Source organism: Melanerpes formicivorus, unplaced genomic scaffold (assembly GCF_026170545.1).
Source record: "Melanerpes formicivorus ecotype bairdi unplaced genomic scaffold, bMelFor1.0.p_v2 SCAF_81, whole genome shotgun sequence".
NCBI lineage: Eukaryota > Metazoa > Chordata > Aves > Piciformes > Picidae > Melanerpes > Melanerpes formicivorus.
This window is the reverse complement of record NW_027142433.1, coordinates 1,734,956-1,755,206: the sequence shown is the minus strand read 5'-3', so window position 1 is coordinate 1,755,206 and position 20,251 is coordinate 1,734,956. Positions and strand designations below refer to the sequence as shown.

The window sequence follows — 20,251 nt, the reverse complement described above, 5'->3', positions numbered from 1 at the left end:
TCTGGGAGGTCCCTTCCAACCTCTAATGCACCTTGGTAGGTGGGGTACCCACACCTCTTCCCCACAGACACAGCCTGTGGCAGGTCTGTCATGAGAGAGCATCCCTTCCACCTGTGGCTTAGGAGCAGGGCACAGCAGAGGAGGCACCTTCCATCCCAGATCCCTGCAGGGCCCAGCAGGGTGGGGGAGGGGGTGGCACAGGAAAGTGTCACTGCACCCTGCTCCTGTGAGCCCCTGCTCCTTTGGGCCCCTGCTCCTTTGGGCCCCTGCTCCTGTGAGCCCCTGCTCCTCTGAGCCCCTGCTCCTCTGAGCCCCTGCTCCTGTGAGCCCCCTGCTCCTGTGAGCCCCCTGCTCCTTTGGGCCCCTGCTCCTTTCCGCCCCTGCTGAGCAAAGCCCTGGCCTGCAGCTTTCACTGTGTCCTCAGAGGGATGATGGGCAGGGGAGGGGAGGGGAAGGGAGGGGAGGGAGGGAAAGGATGGACCATCCTGCTGCCTGGGAAATCCCTGTGCTGGGATGGGCTCTTCCTTGGCAAGTGGGGCAGCAGGAACCCAGTGGGAAGCACGTGCCCTGCAGCATCCTGAATCCTTCCCTGGGAGCCAGCCTTGGAAACCACCTGAGAGGTAAAGGAATTGCTGCTGATTAACCAGCTCCCAGCAGAGCTGATCTGGACCTTCTCTCCCTCCCCCTCTGTGTGCCCTTTCCCACTCCCTGCAAAACAACCCTCAACCCTCCTCTCTAAACCCAGGTGTCTGTGGGCACGGGGTGCTGGCTCCCACAAGCAGCTTTGAACTTGGCCACATCCTGCCCTTCACAGTGGTAGCTCCTGGGTCTCAGCCACCTTCTTTCTGTTTTTAAAGCAATACCAGAAGCTATTTGTAGTTACAAAGCTCAGGGTGGGGGGATATTTTCCCTTCTGCTCTGCCCTGCCATGCCAAGTTGCAGCAGAAGTGAAACTGGCAGGGGCACAGCCCGCTCCCCACCAAGGCTCTGCCCCCACAGCACACCTCTGACTCCCAGCTGGTCTCTCACTGGTGGGAGAGGCGGCTCCCATCCTGCCCAAGTGAGCCTCAGCTTTTGGAGATGCTCTCCTCGCCCCAGCAGCTCTTCCACAGCCTCCCTGCCCCCCTGGATGCTTCTTCCCTTGCTGTAATGGTGTCTCCTCTGCAGATGAGCTGCTAGGAAGCCAGAGCCCCTGAATTACTGGCCATAAAGGTTCATCCTCAGCAATGCCACTAAAATAGACACTTGCAGGGAAGACATCCAGGGACAGGAACTGAGCTTCATTTACACTGGCCAGGGCTGAAGTCATTGTGATGGGATGGGTTCCTCCTTTTGTCTAGCATGAGTTTCTCTGGAACTGGGAAAATGCCTGTGACCTGTATGGCCCTCACTTGGGCTTCAGCTGGGAAGTGAGGAGAGCAGTTCCTGCAGCAGGCTCTGCCAAGGGCAGTTCTACTCAGAGGCAGAAAGGGGTAAGGAAGGCTTGGTGGTGATTCAAGAGTGATCCAGGGGGAGGTGGACACAATGAGGCATGTCCCTGAAGCGCCAGTGGAGGTTCATAAAGGATATTAACAGCTCAGGGGAAGTCCCCCTGGCATGTTCCTGGACCTTTCTCATGAAGACTTACAGGCAAAGGCAGGAAAATACATTGTGTGAGTAGCTGTTTATAAGTGGGGTGTGAAGAGTCCCAGCCAGAGCAGAGAGCCTGCAAGGGAGGAGAGTGGCTGGAGCCAGGAGGCTGCAAGCCACACTTCTGCTCAGCCCCCGTGGGAGCTCATCACACCTCAGCCCTCCGCCACCCTCTGCCAGTGTGGGCACTGGGACTTGGACATGGTGGGTCACAGAGGTGCCCACGGCACCGTGGGCTGGGGCTGGACACTTCTACACCTTCCTGGGGGGGTTGGGGTAGGCTCTCAGGGCAGCATGGGGACACCCCCGGCTCCTGCACCCGGAGGCAGGGGATGAGCTGAGCCCCACCGTGGCCAGGGCTGCCCTCACCCTTGCCCTCTGGCCCCAGGCTCAGAGCAGGGTCTCTGGGGATGAGGAAGCCCTGGGGGGAGAGGCAAGGGAAGAGGGCAGGATGCGGGCTGGCAGCGGGGCCGGGGCGGGAGGGGAAGAGGCCAGGGGCAGGGAGCTATGGGGAGGAAGTGTGAGCCCCGCTGCTCGCTGAGGGCCAGAAGTGCCTGCTGCTGGGACTGGCCAAGCTGGAGCTGTGCCGTTGGCATGGTAAGGTCCTGCTCCTGTCCCTGTGCCTGAGTCGGGGTCTGCCTGCAAAGGACTGTTGGGGAGGTCAAGGCTGTGGGGGATGAGAGCAGGGGCTGGTGCCACTGCTGGAGAGCCATGCTGGGCACACAGGCTGCCTTGGAGAGACCCTGCCCCGGGCACTGAGGCTGTGCCAGGCACCCAGGGCACTGCTGCTGTGGAGGCAAATGCCAGCCTTGGGTGGGCAGGGAGGGGCAGGGGGCATACCCTGGATTTAGGGGCTCCCCAGAAGCGAACAGCATTGCTGTCACAGCTTCCCCCACTGCTCAGCTGCGCTGTGGACACAGCTCTCCAGAGTGCCTCTCTGGGGGGCTTCCTGCAGAAGAGCCATGCTGGTGGCACTGCACATGCCAGCATACGAGCTGGCACAAGCAGTGTGCCCTGATGGCTGTCCCAACCAGCTGGCAGCTGGGGGGGTGCAGGGTGGTGTGTGTGAGCCCCTGTGGGATGTGCATGCTCATGCCTCCTTCCCTGGCATGGGTTTGGAGGGGTCTGGAGCACAGCCCTGGGAGGAGAGGCTGAGGGAGCTGGGGTTGCTTAGCCTGGAGAAGAGGAGGCTCAGGGGAGACCTTCTTGCTCTCTCCAACTCCCTGCAGGGAGGTTGTAGCCAGGTGGGGGTTGGTCTCTTCTCCCAGGCAAAAGCAGCACCAGAACAAGAGGACACAGTCTCAAGCTGTGCCAGAGGAGGTTTAGGCTGGAGGTGAGGAAGAAATTCTTCCCAGACAGAGAGATTGGCCATTGGGATGTGCAGCCCAGGGAGGTGGTGGAGTCCCCATCCCTGGAGGTGCTTGAAAAGAGCCTGGCTGAGGCACTTGGTGCCATGGTTGAGTTGATTAGGTGGTGTTTGGTGCTAGGTTGGACTTGATGATCTCTGGGTTGGTTTCCAAGCTGGCTAATGAATTGTGGTTAATCCTGGCCCTCAGGACGCTGCTGCAGGACGTGGGTCTGCTGGCAGAGCACGGGCCCTGGGCTCCCCTGGCATCTGCTACCTGGGCATCGCTGCCATCACATGGGGTAAGCCAGCTGGTACTGCCAGCACTCTCCCAGCACACTGCCTGCCCTGAGGGGGTCTGCAGGCCCAGGAAACTGGGGCAGGACAGCGATGTTACTCTGGGGGCTCCTCCCTGTGGCAGTTTCAGCCTGTGCCTGGAAAAATTTTCCCCAGGTCTTGAGCAGCAAAATGGTAGAATGGAAATCAATCACCACTGGGTGTGAAAAGAGAACTGATGGTAAGTTCTACACACTCCCATGGGACAGAGAGCTGCCACAAAGCTCAGGCAGGGCAAGTACCTTTCCCTCTGCAGCCTCCTCGCTCGGGGAGCTACCAACTTGTGTTTTGCTGGCCCAGGCTGTGTGCTTTGCTGTGGCTAAGCACTAACAAGCAGCTCTCTGCTCTTTCTCTTGTCCCCTGTGTACAGGGGGAGGGTGGAGGGAAGGGGGGCAGGGAGTAGGGAAGCTATTATTAGCCCCCTGGGGGGGGTGTGTGGTTCTTGTGCTGTTTATGAAGTGTAAATCCCTGCAAATATTGTGTCTGTTGTATATATTCATTGCTTTTCATTTGAGATTGCAGTTTTGCTTATAAACAGAGCTGCATTTGCTTCCACCTGAGCTGGGCTGGTAAATTTTATGGTGGGAGGGGGCGGAATTTCAGCCCACCACACTCAGTCACACCCCCAGGGCAAGGGCAGCCAGTGCTGTGTACCATGGAGTGGAGAAAGGCAGCAGCTCCTCTCCCCGCTGCCTGCATCCATGCCCGTGCTTCAGAGCAGGGCAGAGGGGCAGCTGCAGGACCCTCAGGTGCAGGGGCTGGGAGCACAGCTGGGGCAGCACCATGCAGAGCTAAAGCTGCTGGTTGGCAGCAGCAGAAGGAACCAGAGCAGGAGATTTCCCTCGTGCATTGGCACCGCACACAGCAAACCCTGCCCCTGCCTGCTCTGTCTGTAGAGGTCTTCAGTGAGCTGAGCTATTATCCAAAGAACCTTTTGTGGTTGAGCTCAGGAGCAGAGGCAATGCAGAAGCATCAGGAGGAAGCTGAGATTTAGCACTGGGGGGAAAACAAGAAAGCAAAGGCACCCCGAGTGTGGCAGGGGCTGAGCACTGCCCTGGGGGGAAGGGGCTGGGGGCTGCCAGCGAGGTGGGGTCCAAGGACAGGCAAATATCCCTCACCTGGGGCTGCAGCTCCGGGTGGGGCAGGGAGAGCTGGCATAAGGCTGAGTGAAAGGAGTGGGGATGAGCTGTGCTACTGAGGGGTGTTAGTGGTGGAGCTGGAGGATAGGCACATGGCAGAGGGGCTCCCTTGGTCCTTAGTGCTTTGGGGATGGGGGATTGAGTGTAGCAGGGTGGCTGCCCTGAGCTGTGCTCGGGGGGGAGTGAGGGCAGGGCCCAGCAAGTGCCCTGATCTTCTGTCCTGAAGCCCCAGACTCCCAGAGGATGAAGATGAGGGCTGTTGTTGAAAGCCATGGTGTGTTCCTCAGCTTTGGTTTGGTCTGCTGTTTCTTTCCTGGAGGGGCTAGCCTGCCCTTTCACTGGGAAACCCAGGCTGATCATGGGAATTATGCTTAGATGAAGGAGGAATTATTGACCAGCCCAGAGCCTCAGTTAGACTGGGGACTCCTTAGATTGGTTTCTGTCCTGCAATGCTCAGCTCTTCAGTGCCTGCATGACCTCTCCTGGGATGCAAGGTACCCCAGGCCCGCTGCTGGGAGCAAACTTTGGTCCCCATCTCACTCACTCAGTGCACAGATGGAGGTATCATCCCTGTACCACTTTCTGCAGTTGTGGAGGTACCTGATTCTGGGGAGGAGAGAGGAAGCTCTGTTTTGTTGTGTGTGTGTGTGGCTAAAAAGCATTGATTGCATCAAGCTGTGGTACCAGATGCTGTAAGGAAGAGCAGGGTTTCAGCAGGGTGCCCTTCACTTCTGGGTGTGGGTTCCTGCTGATCTGGGGCTGCTGGGCATGACCAGGATGTGAACTTGCCTTTTGCAAGAGGTGGTTTTGCAACATGGAATTTTACAAGACACTTCAGGCCACCTCTAGCTCAGATGAGCAGCTCTGGCTGCTGGGGCTGAGGATGTGCTGGTTGCTCTGCCCTGGCCCAAGCTGGCTGGCACATGGGACTGTAAAGCAGCAGAAATGAACTGCTACACTTCTGTGCTGAAGGAACTGCCTAAGGAACCAGCTCAGTGTTGGGGTTTCCCCTTTGGGAAGCGGGGCTATGGAGCTGGGCTGTTGTGGGGGTTGGCATCGCTGCTTGTGGCTCTCCTGCCACCTGTGCTCTGCTCACCCCCTGCCTTGCTGCTGTCTGTCTCAGCCTTCACCCCATCTCTCTCACCTTCCTCATCCCTGTGCCATTCCTCTCTGTCCCACCTCAGCTCCTTCTGCCATGCCTGATGCACCCATGGCCTGTGGTGGGCTGGAAATTTCCACACCCCAAGCATAAAATTGCCAGAGCAGCCCAGCTGGAAGCAAATGAAGCCCTAGTTACAAGCAAGCCTGCAACCTAAGTATGACATGTGATTAATATGCACAAAATAGGCAATACTTACATATATTGGCAATTTATAAACAGCACAGGAGCCCCCCTGGACAAACCAGGGGTTGCTAATAGCTTCCCCTGCCCTGCTGCCTTCCCTCCCCCCCTGTACATGATAAAGGAGAGAGGAGAGCAGAGAGTTGCTGTCGGTACTTAGCCACAACAAAGCAACGCAGCCAAGGTCAGCAGAGCAGACAGAAACCAGAGCTGGCATCTGCCAGAGCAGGGGGAGCAGAAAGAGAGAAAGCTGGGTTACAGGGCTGACTTTAGGCTCAGACAGAAGCCAGAGCTGGCATCTGCCAGAGCAGGGGGAGCAGAAAGAGAGAAAGCTGGGTTACAGGGCTGACTTTAGGCTTGGGGATTATGTAGACCTCCTCAACATCTCCCTTTTTGCATCCAGTGGTAATTTATTTACCTTCTATCACTCTCTGCTCAAGACCTGTGGAAAGTTTTCCAGGCACAGCCTGCAACTGCCACACGTACTTCCACCTTCATTTGCACCACAGGTACATTCACCTACTGTGTCCAGCTCTGGGCTCAACTTAAGAAGGACATTGAGACACTTGAAGGTGTCCAGAGAAGGGCAAGAAAGCTGGGGAGGGGTCTGGAGCACAGCCCTGGGAGGAGAGGCTGAGGGAGCTGGGGTTGCTTAGCCTGCAGAAGAGGAGGCTCAGGGGAGACCTTCTTGCTTCTCCAACTCCCTGCAGGGAGGCTGTAGCCAGGTGGGGGTTGGTCTCTTCTCCCAGGCAAGCATCACCAGAACAAGAGGACAGAGTCTCAAGCTGTGCCAGGGGAGGTTCAGGCTGGAGGTGAGGAGAAAGTTCTTCCCAGAAAGAGTAATTTGCCCTTGGAATGTGCTGCCCAGGGAGGTGGTGGAGTTCCCATCCCTGGAGGTGTTCAAGAGGGGATTGGATGAGGCACCTGGAGCCATGGTTTAGTTGTCAGGAGGTGTTGGGTGCTAGGTTGGACTTGATGCTCTCTGAGGTCTTTTCCAACCTGGTTGATTCTATGACTATGATTTGTCCCTCTGTCCCATTTCCTCACCCAGCTGGTTGTCTCCACTGGTGTCTCTTGTACCTGATGCCAGACCCAGCCCACCCTCGTGTCCCAAAGGACTCCATCCCCCACCTGGCTCCCAGCCTCTCTGCCTCAATCCTGGACCTCACCCTCTCTTGCAGGTGTGGTGTCACGGGTGGAGGTGGGTGCCTGGACATACCATTACAGTGACCAAGGGGACTACACGTGGCAGGAGGCCAGGAACTACTGCCAGTCCTTCTTCACCGACCTGGTGGCCATCCAGAACAAGCAGGAGATCGAATACCTCAACCAGAGCCTGCCCTTCCACGGGCGCTACTACTGGATCGGCATCCGCAAGCTGGGCGGCACTTGGACCTGGGTGGGCACCAGGAAGGCCCTGACGAAGGAGGCGGAGAACTGGGCGGCCGGGGAGCCCAACAACCGCCGCTCCAACCAGGACTGCGTGGAGATCTACATCAAGCGCCCGCAGGAGTCGGGCAAGTGGAACGACGAGCCCTGCAGCCGGCGGAAGAAGGCTCTCTGCTACCAGGGTGAGCCGGGGCACGGCCGCAGAGCCTGCCAGCGGGCGGCTAGGGACCTCGGCAGCGTGGCCAGCGGCTGCTGTGGCCATCCTGGCTTGGGTGGGCTAGGGACCTCGGCAGCGTGGCCAGCGGCTGCTGTGGCCATCCTGGCTTGGGTGGGCTAGGGAGCTCGGCAGCATGGCCAGCAGCTCCTGATGGCCATCCTGGCTTGGGTGGGCTAGGGACCTCGGCAGCGTGGCCAGCGGCTGCTGATGGCCATCCTGGCTTGGGTGGGCTAGGGACCTCAGCAGCATGGCCAGCGGCTGCTGTGGCCATCCTGGCTTGGGTGGGCTAGGGACCTCGGCAGCGTGGCCAGCGGCTCCTGATGGCCATCCTGGCTTGGGTGGGCTAGGGAGCTCGGCAGCATGGCCAGCAGCTCCTGATGGCCATCCTGGCTTGGGTGGGCTAGGGACCTCGGCAGCATGGCCAGCGGCTGCTGATGGCCATCTTGGCTTGGGTGGGCTAGGGACCTCAGCAGCATGGCCAGTGGCTCCTGATGGCCATCCTGGCTTGGGTGGGCTAGGGAGCTCAGCAGCATGGCCAGCGGCTGCTGTGGCCATCCTGGCTTGGGACCTTGGCAGCGTGGCCAGCGGCTGCTGATGGCCATCCTGGCTTGGGTGGGCTAGGGAGCTCGGCAGCATGGCCAGCGGCTGCTGATGGCCATCCTGGCTTGGGTGGGCTAGGGACCTCGGCAGCGTGGCCGGTGGCTCCTGTGGCCATCCTGGCTTGGGTGGGCTAGGGACCTCGGCAGCATGGCCAGCGGCTCCTGTGGCCATCCTGGCTTGGGTGGGCTAGGGAGCTCGGCAGCATGGCCAGCGGCTCCTGTGGCCATCCTGGCTTGGGTGGGCTAGGGAGCTCGGCAGCATGGCCAGCGGCTCCTGTGGCCATCCTGGCTTGGGTGGGCTAGGGAGCTCGGCAGCATGGCCAGCGGCTCCTGTGGCCATCCTGGCTTGGGTGGGCTAGGGACCTCGGCAGCGTGGCCAGCGGCTCCTGTGACCATCCTGTGTGTGTGTGCAGCCTCCTGCCAGCCCTTGCCGTGCAGCCAGCGTGGTGAGTGTGTGGAGACCATCGGGAGCTACCGCTGCGAGTGCTACCCTGGCTTCCGTGGCCCCGAGTGCCAGGAGGGTGAGGCAGCCGTCCCCAGCCCTCCCCGCAGGCTTGAGGCGTGCCAGCAGAGCTCAGGGTGTCGCTAACGGGCTGGCCGTGCCGTGTCTCCCCCAGCCGTGCGGTGCGCCGAGCTCCGGCCCGAGGGAGCGCTGATGAACTGCAGCCATCCCTATGGAGACTTCAGCTACAACTCCACCTGCCTGTTCCGCTGCCAGGAGGGCTTCGAGCAGCAAGGGGCAGGCACGCTGCGGTGCCTGGCTTCCCAGCAGTGGTCTGCAGACCCCCCCACATGCACGGGTAGGGCCTGTCAGGGGCTGGGGGTCTCAGGGATACGATGTGGCAGGGCCAGCCCTGGGTGCTTAGCACTGCTCAGGCAAGCAAGGGGCTGAGCTTGCTGTGCCCCTGGCCTTTGGGGAAGCAGCTCCTGGTGCTGCATGCGGGGAGCAGTGGCTGTGAGCTCTGGCTAAGCCCCCTGCTCTCCCTGGCTGTCCCAGTGCTCCTGTTCCCTGACTCCCAGCCAGGTGCCAGTACCCTGTGTGCTCTGAGTGCAGGGGCAGGTCAGTGTTGTGGTACCATCTCCACCTCCCCAAGCCCAGGGCAATCCACCCTGGCAAGCTGCTTGGCACCTCAGGGGTGCTCAGAGAAGTGTGAGGAGGGGCTGCTCTCCCGTGGCCAGAGGGAGGGTGTACCTTGGCAGGGCTGGGCTGACTTGTGTGAGGATCTGTGAGATGAGGTTAGATGCAAGCTGGGAGGGACAGAGTGCAGCAGGAAGCCACAAAGGGGAGAAAGCTGTGGTATGTTATGCTGCAGGGGCAGGGAAAGTCTTCCTGTTGGTGGCTTGAGCACATGTAGCCAGGTGCTGTGTGCCCAGGGAGATGCTGGGCCTTGGTGGGGCATGCAAGAGCCAGCTGCTGTGTGCCCAGGGAGATGCTGGGCCTTGGTGAGGCATGCAAGAGCCCTGCTCCACCTTCCCTGTGGCACTGCATGGGGCATCTGCAGCCTTGCACAGGAATGGGACAAGCTGAGGACTGAAGCAGACAGAGGACACAGCTGGGGGCCCTGTGTATTAGGAGAGCTGGCAGGAGGTATTGGGGTGGGCAGGGCCTCGGTGTCTGTGTGTCTATAGATGTATAGCTGTGTGTATAAAAGTAAGAATGACAAACCTGCCTTGCCTTTAGTGCTGCTACTGCTGCCTGTGCTAGCTGAGCCTGTGGTCCAGCTCAGGGCTTGCATTCTGCAGCTATGGGGAACAGGCACAGAGGTGTGATGTGACTGTGCAGAGCAGGGCAAGGAAGCTGGGAAGGGCCTGGAGATAAATCTGATGAGGAGAGACTGAAGGAGCTGGGGATGGTTAGTGTGGAACAGAGGAGGCTGAGGGAGACCTCACTGCTGTCTGCAGCTCCCTGAAAGGACCTTGTGGAGAGGCTGCTGCTGGTCTCTCCTCACAGGTCATTAGTGACAGAACAGAGGGAATGGCCTCAAGCTGCCACTGGGGAGGTTCAGACTGGACAGGAGGAAGAATTTTCTGCTGGCAAGAGTGGTCAGGGACTGGAATGTGCTGCCCAGGGAGGTGGTGGAGTGCCCAAGGCTGGAGGTGTTTGAAGGTGGTTTGGCTGTGGTGCTTGGGGCTGTGGTTTAGGGGTGAGCCTTGCAGAGCAGGGCTCTGGGCTGGGCCTGGTGCTGCTGAGGCTCTGCTCCAGCCTGACTGTTGCTGTGACTCTGTGCCTGTCCTGAGGCCACTGTGGCAGGAGCTGCCTCCCAGTTCTCTCCAAGTCCTCCCAGTCATGCCAGGCTGAGTCTGCCTGCTCCAGGCTTTCAAGCTCCCCAAGCCTGGCTTTCCCAGCTCCTTGTTTTTTCCTGCTGGCTCTACAGAGGAGTTTTAGCAAAGGATTAGATGAGACAGTTAATTGCCTTTGCTGGTAATGAAGCTGAGTCAGCAAGTGCTGCCAGCTGGGCTTGCTCCAAAAGTCAGCTTGCTGGCCTTCAGCTCCACATCTGCTGCCTTCTGCCAGGGGGTGTTTGAGGTGCCAGGAGCACAGAGGCTGCAGTGCATGGCCAGCAGGTTTTGGAAGGGGGTCCCCTTGTATTGCAAAGGCTTGCTGGGGGGTGCCTCAGTGCTGGGTTTTGGGACCCCCACAGACACCTCAGGGGCTGTGTGAGAAACCAGGCTTGCCTGTAAAATAGATAGGAAAGGAAAAGTCTACCAAGGGAAGTGCTTGGTGTCAGTCTGACAGCAGGGAATGGGGTCTGACCTATCCTGGGCAGGGTGCTGGTGGCCTTAGATGTCCTGGCACTAACCTGGCAGTGGAGCTGCTCACCTCAGCAAACACTGGGTGCTGCCCCTGGCATGAAGCAAGGCACAGCCTGAGGAGGCTAGCATATAATAACCCCTGCAGCTGTCACAGTCCTCACATAGAGGGTTGGAAGGGACCTCAAGGATCATCCAGCTCCAACCCCCCTGCCGTGTCCTGGTTCCCTGTGACCTCAAAGCCACCTGGGTGTCCTTCCCCCTGCCACTGTGATGAGAATGGAAGCAGATCTCTGCTCCAGTCCAGGCAGACACATAGGACAGCAGCACCCATGACCCTTTGTGTGAGAGGCTGTGACCTGGGGTAATGCAGGGGATAACCAGAGCTCTGACAGGGCATCAGCTGCTCCCCCTGCCTCAGAAATCATTCATATGGCAGAAAAGTCATTGTGCCAGCTACATCCCTGCTGGGTTTGGAGCAGTGAGACTTGTCTGGGTGGGAAAGGAAAATCAGAGACCTATCACCACAGATTTGGGGTTGTTCCAGCTGGGATCCAGCCCCAATCCCTGGATTTAACCTCCTCTATCCTGTCTGAGACCTGCTCTCTTCTTGCAGCTGTCACCTGCCCAGTGCTCAGTGCTCCAGCCAGGGGGAAGCTGAACTGCTCTCACCTCCATGGGGACTTCACCTTTGGCTCCACATGTGCCTTCTCCTGCCAGACAGGGTTTGTGCTGCTGGGCTCAGAGCACCGTGAGTGCACCGCCACAGGGAGCTGGACTGGGGACGCCCCACGCTGTGAAGGTAGAGCTGCTGCTAGGGCTCACAGGGGCACTGGCCCTGGGGTGACACCAGGTTGTTCCCCAACCTCTTGGTCCCAGCAGTTTATTCTACCAGGCTCCTGCTTAAAATGTGCCTCTTTGTCCTCCAGCCATCACCTGCCCAGAGCTCAGAGCTCCCAACCAGGGAGAGCTGAACTGTTCCCACCTCCACGAGGGTTTTGCCTTTGGCTCATCCTGTGACTTCTCCTGCCAGATGGGATTTGCCCTCAAGGGGCCAGAAAGCCTTGAGTGCACAGCCACAGGGACCTGGACAGGGGATGCCCCACACTGTGAAGGTAGAGTTGCTGCCAAAGGCCTCACAAGTCTTGGGCTGGCCCTGGGATGTTCCTGATCCTTTAATCCCAACAGGTTAACCTTCTAGTCCCCAGGCTCCTTCTTGACTTGTATCTCTACCCTTTCAGCCATTGCCTGCCCAGTGCTCAGTGCTCCAGACCAGGGGGAGCTGAGCTGCTCTCACCTCCATGGGAACTTCACCTTTGGCTCAGCTTGTGGCTTCTCCTGCCAGGTGGGGTTTGTGCTGATGGGGTCAGAGAGCCTTGAGTGCATGGCCACAGGGAGCTGGACTGGGGATGCCCCACGCTGTGAAGGTAGTGCTGCTGCTGGAGCTCACAGTGGCACTCTCAGGGTCTTGGACCCCAAGAGTTTAGCCTTGTAGACCCCAGACTCCTGCTTGAAGTGTATCTCTGTCCCTGCAGCCATCACCTGCCCAGTGCTCAGTGCTCCAGACAGGGGGAAGCTGACCTGCTCTCACCTCCATGGGAACTTCACCTTTGGCTCAGCTTGTGCCTTCTCCTGCCAGATGGGGTTTGCACTGCTGGGCCCAGAGCGCCGTGAGTGCACAGCCACGGGGACCTGGACTGGGGATGCCCCAGGCTGTGAAGGTAGAGCTGCTGCTACAACTCTCTGATCTCTGGGGAACACCCTGCTGTCACCCCAGACATTTGGTCTCAGCAGTTTAGCCTTGCAGTCCCCAGGCTCCTGCTTGGAGTGTGCCTCTCTGCCTCCGCAGCTGTCAACTGCCCAGTGCTCAGTGCTCCAGACCAGGGGGAGCTGAACTGCTCCCATCTCCATGGGGACTTCACCTTTGGCTCCATGTGTGTCTTCTCCTGCCAGATGGGATTTGCCCTGAAGGGGCCAGAAAGCCTTGAGTGCACAGCCACAGGGACCTGGACTGGGGATGCCCCACACTGTGAAGGTAGAGTTGCTGCTCAAGGTCTCACAAGCCTTGGGCTGACCCTAGGATGTTCTTTGGTGCTTTGGTCCTCTGTCCTAATAGTTTAGCCTTGAAGTCCCCAGGCTCCTGCTTGAAATGTGTCTCTATTCCTGCAGCCATTGCCTGCCCAGTGCTCAGTGCTCCAGACCAGGGGGAGCTGAACTGCTCACACCCCCATGGGGACTTTGCCTTTGGCTCCATGTGTGGCTTCTCCTGCCAGATGGGATTTGCTCTGAAGGGGCCAGAAAGCCTTGAGTGCACAGCCACAGGGACCTGGACTGGGGGTGCCCCACACTGTGAAGGTAGAGTTGCTGCTCAAGGTCTCGCAAGCCTTGGACTGACCCTAGGATGTTCTTTGGTGCTTTGGTCCTCTGTCCTAATAGTTTAGCCTTGAAGCCCCCAGGCTCCTGCTTGAAATGTGTCTCTATTCCTGCAGCCATTGCCTGCCCAGTGCTCAGTGCTCCAGACCAGGGGGAGTTGAACTGCTTCCACCCCCATGGGGACTTTGCCTTTGGCTCCACGTGTGCCTTCTCCTGCCAGACAGGATTTGCACTGGCAGGGCCAGAGAGCAGAGAATGCAGAGCTGCAGGCAGCTGGACTGGGGATGCCCCACACTGTGAAGGTAGAGTCACTGCTAGAGCTCAGTTCTTGGCCTTGGAGACCGACATTAGGATGTTCCCCAGCCCCTTGCTCCCAACATAGTCTCCTTGGCCCCTTTTTGAAGTGTGGCTCTTTACCCTTGCAGCCATCAAATGCTCTGCCCTGGCCACACCTGTGATGGGTCATGCTGCCTGCTCCCACCTCTATGGGGACTTCACCTTTGGCTCTACCTGTGCCTTCTCCTGCCAGACAGGGTTTGTGCTGGTGGGGCCAGAGAGCCTCAAGTGCATGGCCACTGGCACCTGGAGTGGTGCCATGCCACGATGTGCAGGTAGGCTCCACGCTCACACTTGTGTCTGGCAGTGCTGTGACAGCAGAGTGCTTTCCCCAGCAGCCATAGAATCTCAGAATCACAGAACTGGCAGGGCTGGAAGGGACCCCAAGGCTCAGCCAGTTCCAACCCCCCTGCCATGGCCAGGGACACCTCCCCCTACAGCAGGTTGCTCACAGCCACATCCAGCCTGGCTGCAAACACCTCCAGGCAGGAGGCTTCCACCACCTCCCTGGGCAGCCTGTGCCAGGCTCTCACCACCCTCATGAGGAAGAATTTCCCCCCAGCATCCACTCCCTTCCCCTTAGCACACCTGGGCCATGGCAGCTCACCCCCTTGCCTCCCCAGCCCACCCAATCCACCACCGTCGCTCCTGCCCTACTGACGCTGCCGCTGTGCTTCACTTCCAGCCATCAGCTGCCCAGTGCTGGACCCCCCCAGCAGAGGCCAGCTGAGCTGCTCTCACCTGCATGGCAACTTCACCTACAACTCCACCTGCACCTTCTCCTGCGAGGAGGGCTCGGTGCGGCTGGGAGCAGAGCTGCTGCGCTGCGCAGCCTCGGGGAACTGGACCGGGCGCCCCCCCCTCTGTGCAGGTACGGTGGCACCCACGCTCCTCTCTCCAGCTCCCTGCAGCACACCTCTTTCAATGGCTCCTGGCATCTGAAATCTGTTGGAAAGTCCTGGTGGTGGAGGGGTGAAGGCTTGGTCCTACCACGCTGTTGTTTGGGAATCAGTAATCAGCTGCAAACAGCAGCAGCCGCTCAACGCTGGGAAGGGACTTTGGGCAGGGGCTTGGAGTGATAGGATGGGGGGGAATGGATTGGAGCTGGAGTGGGGAAGACTGGGCTGGAGATGAGGAGGAAGTTCTTGCCAGTGGTGGGGGTGGGAAGGCTGGGTTGGATTGTCCAGGGAGGTTGTGGCTGCCCCCTCCCTGAAGGATGGGGCCTGAGGCAGCCTGGGCTGGTGGGAGGTGTCCCTGCCCAAGGTGGGGGCATTGGACCTGGTTGATCTTTGAGGTCCCATCCAACCCAAACCATTCTGTGAAACCTTAACTGTGTGTGTGTGGGAACCCCAGCTGCTTGGGTGCTGTGAAGTCCTGACACCTTTCTAACCCCGTGGATGTGTTTCAGAGGATGGTGTACCCTTCTTGAAGCAAGTCCTGGCTTACAGCAGTGGCACAGCCCTGGCAGTAGCTGGCATCGTGCTCTCGGGCACCCTCATTGCCCTCCTTGCCAAGAGGCTCAGTGAGAGAGGTACAGAAACACCTCCTGCAGCTCTCAGACCAGCGAGTTAGGAGCCCCAGGGGAGGGTGGGAGGATCAGCAGTCGGACAGCACAAGTGCCTCCTCCCCTGTGCTTTATTTGCTGCAAATTGCTGTGGGCTGGCAACGCCTCCTGGGTCGTTTGCCTATCTGGAAGGGTCAGCAGCCAGGTTTGGAGGGCAGGGCTGGGTTTAATTGCAAAGAGGAAAGCAGTAATTGTTTCACCTTCCCCTCCCCACACCGTCCAGCGCTTGTCAAACTTGGTTCCATTTCAGCTGCTGCTGCTGCAGCTTCTCCAGCACTTCACTAAACAGATCTGGTTCTTTCTTTTCTATCTGCACTCCCCCCGTGGCCATTTCGACGCTTATCAGAGGAGAAGAAGAAGCTCCTGAGCCCCACCAGGTGAGAGCTGTGCTCTGCAGGCCGGTGGCTCTGCCCCGTGCCCCTCACAGCCCTGCAGTCACCCTGCCGTCACCCAGATCCGCCTCTCTGTGCAGTGAGGGCATCTCGGTGCTCAACCCTTGCCCCTCACATCCCTGCCCTCCCTGGGGAGGTGACACCTTTGTGTCTGTTTTCCAGTGACCTAGGATCACCAGGCATCTTCACCAACGCAGCCTACGATGCCAACCTGTAAGGTGAGCACTGGCAAGAAGCTCTCAGCACCCTGTGCTCCTGCAGGGGGCTGGGAAGGTGACTCCCAGCAGCAGCAGCAGCAGGAGGAACACGTGGCAAAGCCACCTGAGCAGCTGTCCTCCTGGCCAGGGTGCTCCCAGGTGGGGACAGCCCTTGGGAAGGGTGTGGTAGTTTCAGGCTGTGCCTTTAAAATTGTGTTAACAGATTTTGAGCAGAAAAGTGGGAAAATGTAAATAGAATGGAATAGACCAGACCAGGTTGGAAGAGACCTTCAAGATCATCGTGTCCAACTCATCATACACCACCACCTAATCAACTAACCCATGGCACCAAGCACCCCATCAAGTCTCCTCCTGAACACCTCCAATGACGGCCACTCCACCACCTCCCCGGGCAGCCCATTCCAATGGGCAATCACTCTCTCTGTGTAGAACTTCTTCCTAACATCCAACCTGAACCTCCCCTGGCGCAGCCTGAGACTGTGTCCTCTTGTTCTGGTACTGGCTGCCTGGGAGAAGAGACCAACCTCTGCCTGTCTACAGCCTCCCTTCAGGTAGTTGTAGACAGCAAGAAGGTCTCCCCTGAGTCTCCTCTTCTCCAGGCTAAGCAGCCCCAGCTCCCTCAGCCTCTCCTCACAGGGCTGTGTTCCAAGCCCCTCACCAACTTTGTTGCCCTTCTCTGGACACGTTCCAGCAGCTCAACCTCCTTCCTAAACTGAGGGGCCCAGAACTGGACACAGGACTCGAGGTGCAGCCTAACCAGTGCAGTGTACAGGGGCAGAATGACCTCCCTGCTCCTGCTGGCCACACTGTTCCTGCTGCAGGCCAGGATGCCATTGGCCCTCTTGGCTGCCTGGGCACACTGCAGGCTCATGTTCAGCCTACCATCAACCAGCACCCCCAGGTCCCTCTCTGCCTGGCTGCTCTCAGCCACTCTGACCCCAGCCTGCAGCACTGCCTGGGGTTTCCGTGGCCAATGTGCAGCACCTGGCACTTGGATGTGTTCAATCTCCTGCCCCTGGGCTCTGTCCATCTGTCCAGCCTGTCGAGGTCCCTCTGCAGAGCCTCTCTACCCTCCAGCAGATCTGCCCCAGGACTGCTTGTACCACAACATCCTGGGGCCCTTTGTTCTGATCTCCTCTCTGCTCGCTTCATGCTCTGGAGGGAGAGCGACCTGCTTCTGCTTGACCTCGGCTGCATTGTTTTGGTGAAGTCTGACAGCTACTTACTTTTTCCCTGCTCCTTTCTCCCTTTGGGATGGGGGTGGGGGCAGAGGCAGCTCTCCTGCTCTCTGACCACGGGGGCATTCTCGTATTGTTTGTTGATTGCAAATGCTGTAAAGCCTGCGTATTTTGTACATACCCACTGCATTCCCTTGTCGTTTTGCCTGCACATACAGCTCCCCTTTGCTCCCAGCTGAGCTGCTCTGGGGTGTGTGTGTGTAATTTCAACCTCCCCCCCAGCGGGGAAGGGGAACCCAGCCGGGCAGCATCAGCTCTGCCTCTCCTCTGCTTCCAGCCTGGCCGTGACCAAACCCCAGCACCCCCCCAGTGCTGCAGCCCCAGCAGGAGCTGCTGCCCGGCCCGGGATGGACTTCACGCCTCTGGCTGCAGCCCAGACCAGCGGAGACCGCACCCACGCTGCGTGTACACACACACACGCGCGCACACACGCGCGCGCACTGCCGAGGCGTGGAGCTGCCTCCCTCACCACCCACGCGTGAAGACCTCTGAACAGCCCCCCGCGGCCACGGCCGCCTCCAGCGCCTGCTGCCAGTGCCGTGCCCTCACGGAGCTGCCTCCCTCCCCCCCGGCCGCCCCCCGCGGCTCGCCCGTGCTCGTGTCCGCGGGCCCTGAATAAACGCCCGTGTCTGACGAACCGCCTCCGTGCGCCCGGGCGCGGGTGGGGAGCGCCGCGGCGTGGGCAGGGACCGCAGGGGGCCATGCGCGGCCGTGCGGCCGCCCCTCCGGCGAATGTCCGCCGGCGGCCGCCGTAGGAGAGGCGGGGCGCGCGCGGGGCGGAAGGAGACGTGGGCCTCGGGAGGAAGGCGGAAGCCATGGCGGCGGCGGAGGCCGAGTGGGAGCCGGCGGGGCTGCTGCCGGCCCCGGGGAGCGGCCTCGATTGGGGTGAGCGCGGTGGCGGCGGAGGGCCGGGGGCCGGGGCCGGGGGCCGGGCGGTGGGGAGCTCCCCGCCGGGGCCGGGCCGGCGCTGAGGCCGCTGTCTGTCCCGCAGAGGCGGTGCTGGGCGAGGAGCTGAGCGAGGAGCTGAGCGAGCTGCTGGGCGCCGCGGAGGCTCGGCGGGCCTCGAGGGACGAGCCCGAGGTGCGTACCGCGCGGGGCGGAGGGAGCCCGGGCGGTGCATCCCCCAGGGCCCGGCTCGGGGCTTGGCGGCGCCGACGGCGGACCGCCGGGAGCAGCGCCGCGGTGCCGCGGTGCCGCCTGGCGGGGACGCTCCTGCCCCTCGCCTGGCTCGCCGGTGGCGTGCAGCCCTTCCCGCCGTCACCCCTGCCTTAGCGGTCGGGGTGCGGAGCTGTCGGTCTCTGTCTAAGCTGCCGGTAGTGGAGCCGCAGGTTTAAAAGGCAGGGTTAAGGCAGGGTCTGCAGGTGAAAGCTCGAGGTGCGGTGTCCGGGAGGAGCTGTGGCCGCACGCAGGTAAACTCCCTCCGCAAGGCAGTGCCGCGGGGAGGATGTGTCTGGGTTGCCTGGAAGCGTGGAGCACGTCTGCATCCACCCTGCTGTAAGACAGCCTCTCGTTTCCGTGTCTTGTAGGGCTTTTGGCTGAAACCTTCTCTGGCTGCCTTGTGCACTGACCTCTGTGTGCAGCTGCTTTTCCTGCCCTGCTGTATCTGCCTCAGGGATTCTCTGCTCTGTGTCCTTCCTCCTTTATTTAGAATAAAAACCTTTATTTAGAATTTAGAATAAACCAGACCAGGTTGGAAGAGACCTTCAAGATCATCGTGTCCAACCCATCAACCAATCCAACCCACCCAAACAGCTAACCCATGGCACCAAGCACCCCATCAAGTCTCCTCCTGAACACCTCCAGTGATGGTGACTCCACCACCTCCCCAGGCAGCCCATTCCCATGGGCAATCACTCTCTCTGCTCACATCCACCTCCAGCACAGTCCCTGGGGTGTTTGCAACATAGCCCCCAGGCACTGAAAGCATCCTGCAGGTGGTGGAGTGCCAGGGGCTGGAGAAAACGTGAGAGCTGCCTGCTTGTGCAAAGGGAATGTACTGTCTGTTGGCAGGGCAGCATTAGCTCCCTGTCTGGAGGCTCATGCTGTGTAGGTCAGGGTATGGGTTTTGGCCATTCTCTGTAGGTCAGGGTATGGGTTTTGGCCATTCTGTGTAGGTCAGGGCATGGGTTTTGGCCATTCTCTGTAGGTCAGGGTATGGGTTTTGGCCATTCTCTGTAGGTCAGGGCATGGGTTTTGGCCATTCTGTGTAGGTCAGGGCATGGGTTTTGGCCATTCTCTGTAGGTCAGGGTATGGGTTTTGGCCATTCTGTGTAGGTCAGGGTATGGGTTTTGGCCATTCTGTGTAGGTCAGGGTATGGGTTTTGGCCATTCTGTGTAGGTCAGGGCATGGGTTTTGGCCATTCTGTGTAGGTCAGGGTATGGGTTTTGGCCATTCTGTGTAGGTCAGGGTATGGGTTTTGGCCATTCTGTGTAGGTCAGGGCATGGGTTTTGGCCATTCTCTGTAGGTCAGGGTATGGGTTTTGGCCATTCTGTGTAGGTCAGGGCATGGGTTTTGGCCATTCTCTGTAGGTCAGGGTATGGGTTTTGGCCATTCTGTGTAGGTCAGGGTATGGGTTTTGGCCATTCTGTGTAGGTCAGGGTATGGGTTTTGGCCATTCTCTGTAGGTCAGGGCATGGGTTTTTGCCATTCTTTCTATAAATATTCTCTAGTGAGCTTTACCTTAGCCTGTAAGTCCCACTAGCTCTGAAGCCTGCAGACTGTCTGAGCCTCCCTTTATGGAGTGTGAGGAAGGGTAGATCTGTGGGACACATGGAAGCAAGAAAATCCTTGCTCTGTGTTTGTGTAGGGTATGGTTTCCATGCAAGTGCTCATAGAATGTCCTGTTGGAGTAGAGAACTGGGGCTTCCAAATGCACCATCAGGAAAAAAGACAGCTAAACCCCCCCCCCCAAACACCCCCTGAGTGTTGTTTTAAAGGTCACACAGTAAATAATCTGAGTTGAGCTGTGTGCTGTGTTCTTTCTGTTGGAGGGGGAAACTGGTGTCCCTGGCTTCAGAAGGTGATGATGATATCAGTTTATTCCAGTGTAGGGAGACCCAATCCATGCTGCCTATCAGATCTTGTGCAACTCAATCCTTCTGTTTATTTCCTGCTGGTAGACTGCTGCTGCTGCTTTTGTGTGCCCAAGTGCTCTGAGGTGTGGTGGTGGAAGGGCATCAAGGCCTGCAGACCAGGGGGAGGATAGCAGCAGGCTGCCAAACTTCTATCAGGTGGTTCACTGACTGGACTTAGACCTTTCACTTGGCAAGCCACTGCTAGCAGTGGTACTCTTGAAGTGAAGTGCTGCTTTCCTACAGCTCCAAGCCCTGAAAGAAGCTTTGTCTGTCCCAGCTGAGATTTGCCCCCTGAAGGGCTTTTCTC

At 59.2% G+C, this 20,251-nt stretch overlaps 2 protein-coding genes across 7 annotated transcripts in view; both read left to right on the top strand.

The window, feature by feature from the left end:
• The first annotated feature begins 1,161 nt into the window (after positions 1 to 1,161).
• LOC137454526 (P-selectin-like) lies at positions 1,162 to 17,501 on the top strand. 5 transcript variants are annotated; one of them, XM_068164576.1, is made up of 19 exons: positions 1,162 to 1,833; positions 3,186 to 3,276; positions 6,973 to 7,362; positions 8,410 to 8,517; positions 8,614 to 8,796; positions 11,364 to 11,549; positions 11,677 to 11,862; positions 11,989 to 12,174; positions 12,283 to 12,468; positions 12,597 to 12,782; positions 12,917 to 13,102; positions 13,237 to 13,422; positions 13,546 to 13,731; positions 14,142 to 14,327; positions 14,865 to 14,987; positions 15,367 to 15,397; positions 15,575 to 15,630; positions 15,833 to 16,181; positions 17,146 to 17,501. In XM_068164576.1, the coding sequence occupies exons 1-17, from the start codon at positions 1,831 to 1,833 to the stop codon at positions 15,627 to 15,629; spliced, it is 2,658 nt and encodes an 885-aa protein (XP_068020677.1). In that variant the 5' UTR covers positions 1,162 to 1,830; the 3' UTR covers position 15,630; positions 15,833 to 16,181; positions 17,146 to 17,501. The 5 variants fall into 5 exon arrangements, with proteins under 5 accessions (XP_068020677.1, XP_068020676.1, XP_068020675.1 ...); XM_068164575.1 differs by lacking the exon at positions 1,162 to 1,833 and adding an exon at positions 2,154 to 2,226; XM_068164573.1 differs by lacking the exon at positions 1,162 to 1,833 and adding an exon at positions 3,428 to 3,491 and having other exon boundaries at positions 3,047 to 3,276.
• An 87-nt stretch (positions 17,502 to 17,588) lies between these two features.
• Positions 17,589 to 20,251, top strand: part of ATF6 (activating transcription factor 6) — a 90,534-nt gene continuing 87,871 nt past the window's right edge. Inside the window, exons 1-2 of one of the 2 annotated variants that reach the window (XM_068164579.1) lie at positions 17,589 to 17,753; positions 17,860 to 17,948. In XM_068164579.1, the coding sequence (XP_068020680.1) occupies positions 17,684 to 17,753; positions 17,860 to 17,948 (159 nt within the window). In that variant the 5' untranslated portion in view covers positions 17,589 to 17,683. The remainder of the gene's footprint in view (positions 17,754 to 17,859; positions 17,949 to 20,251) is intronic. The other variant, XM_068164578.1, reaches the window with a different exon arrangement.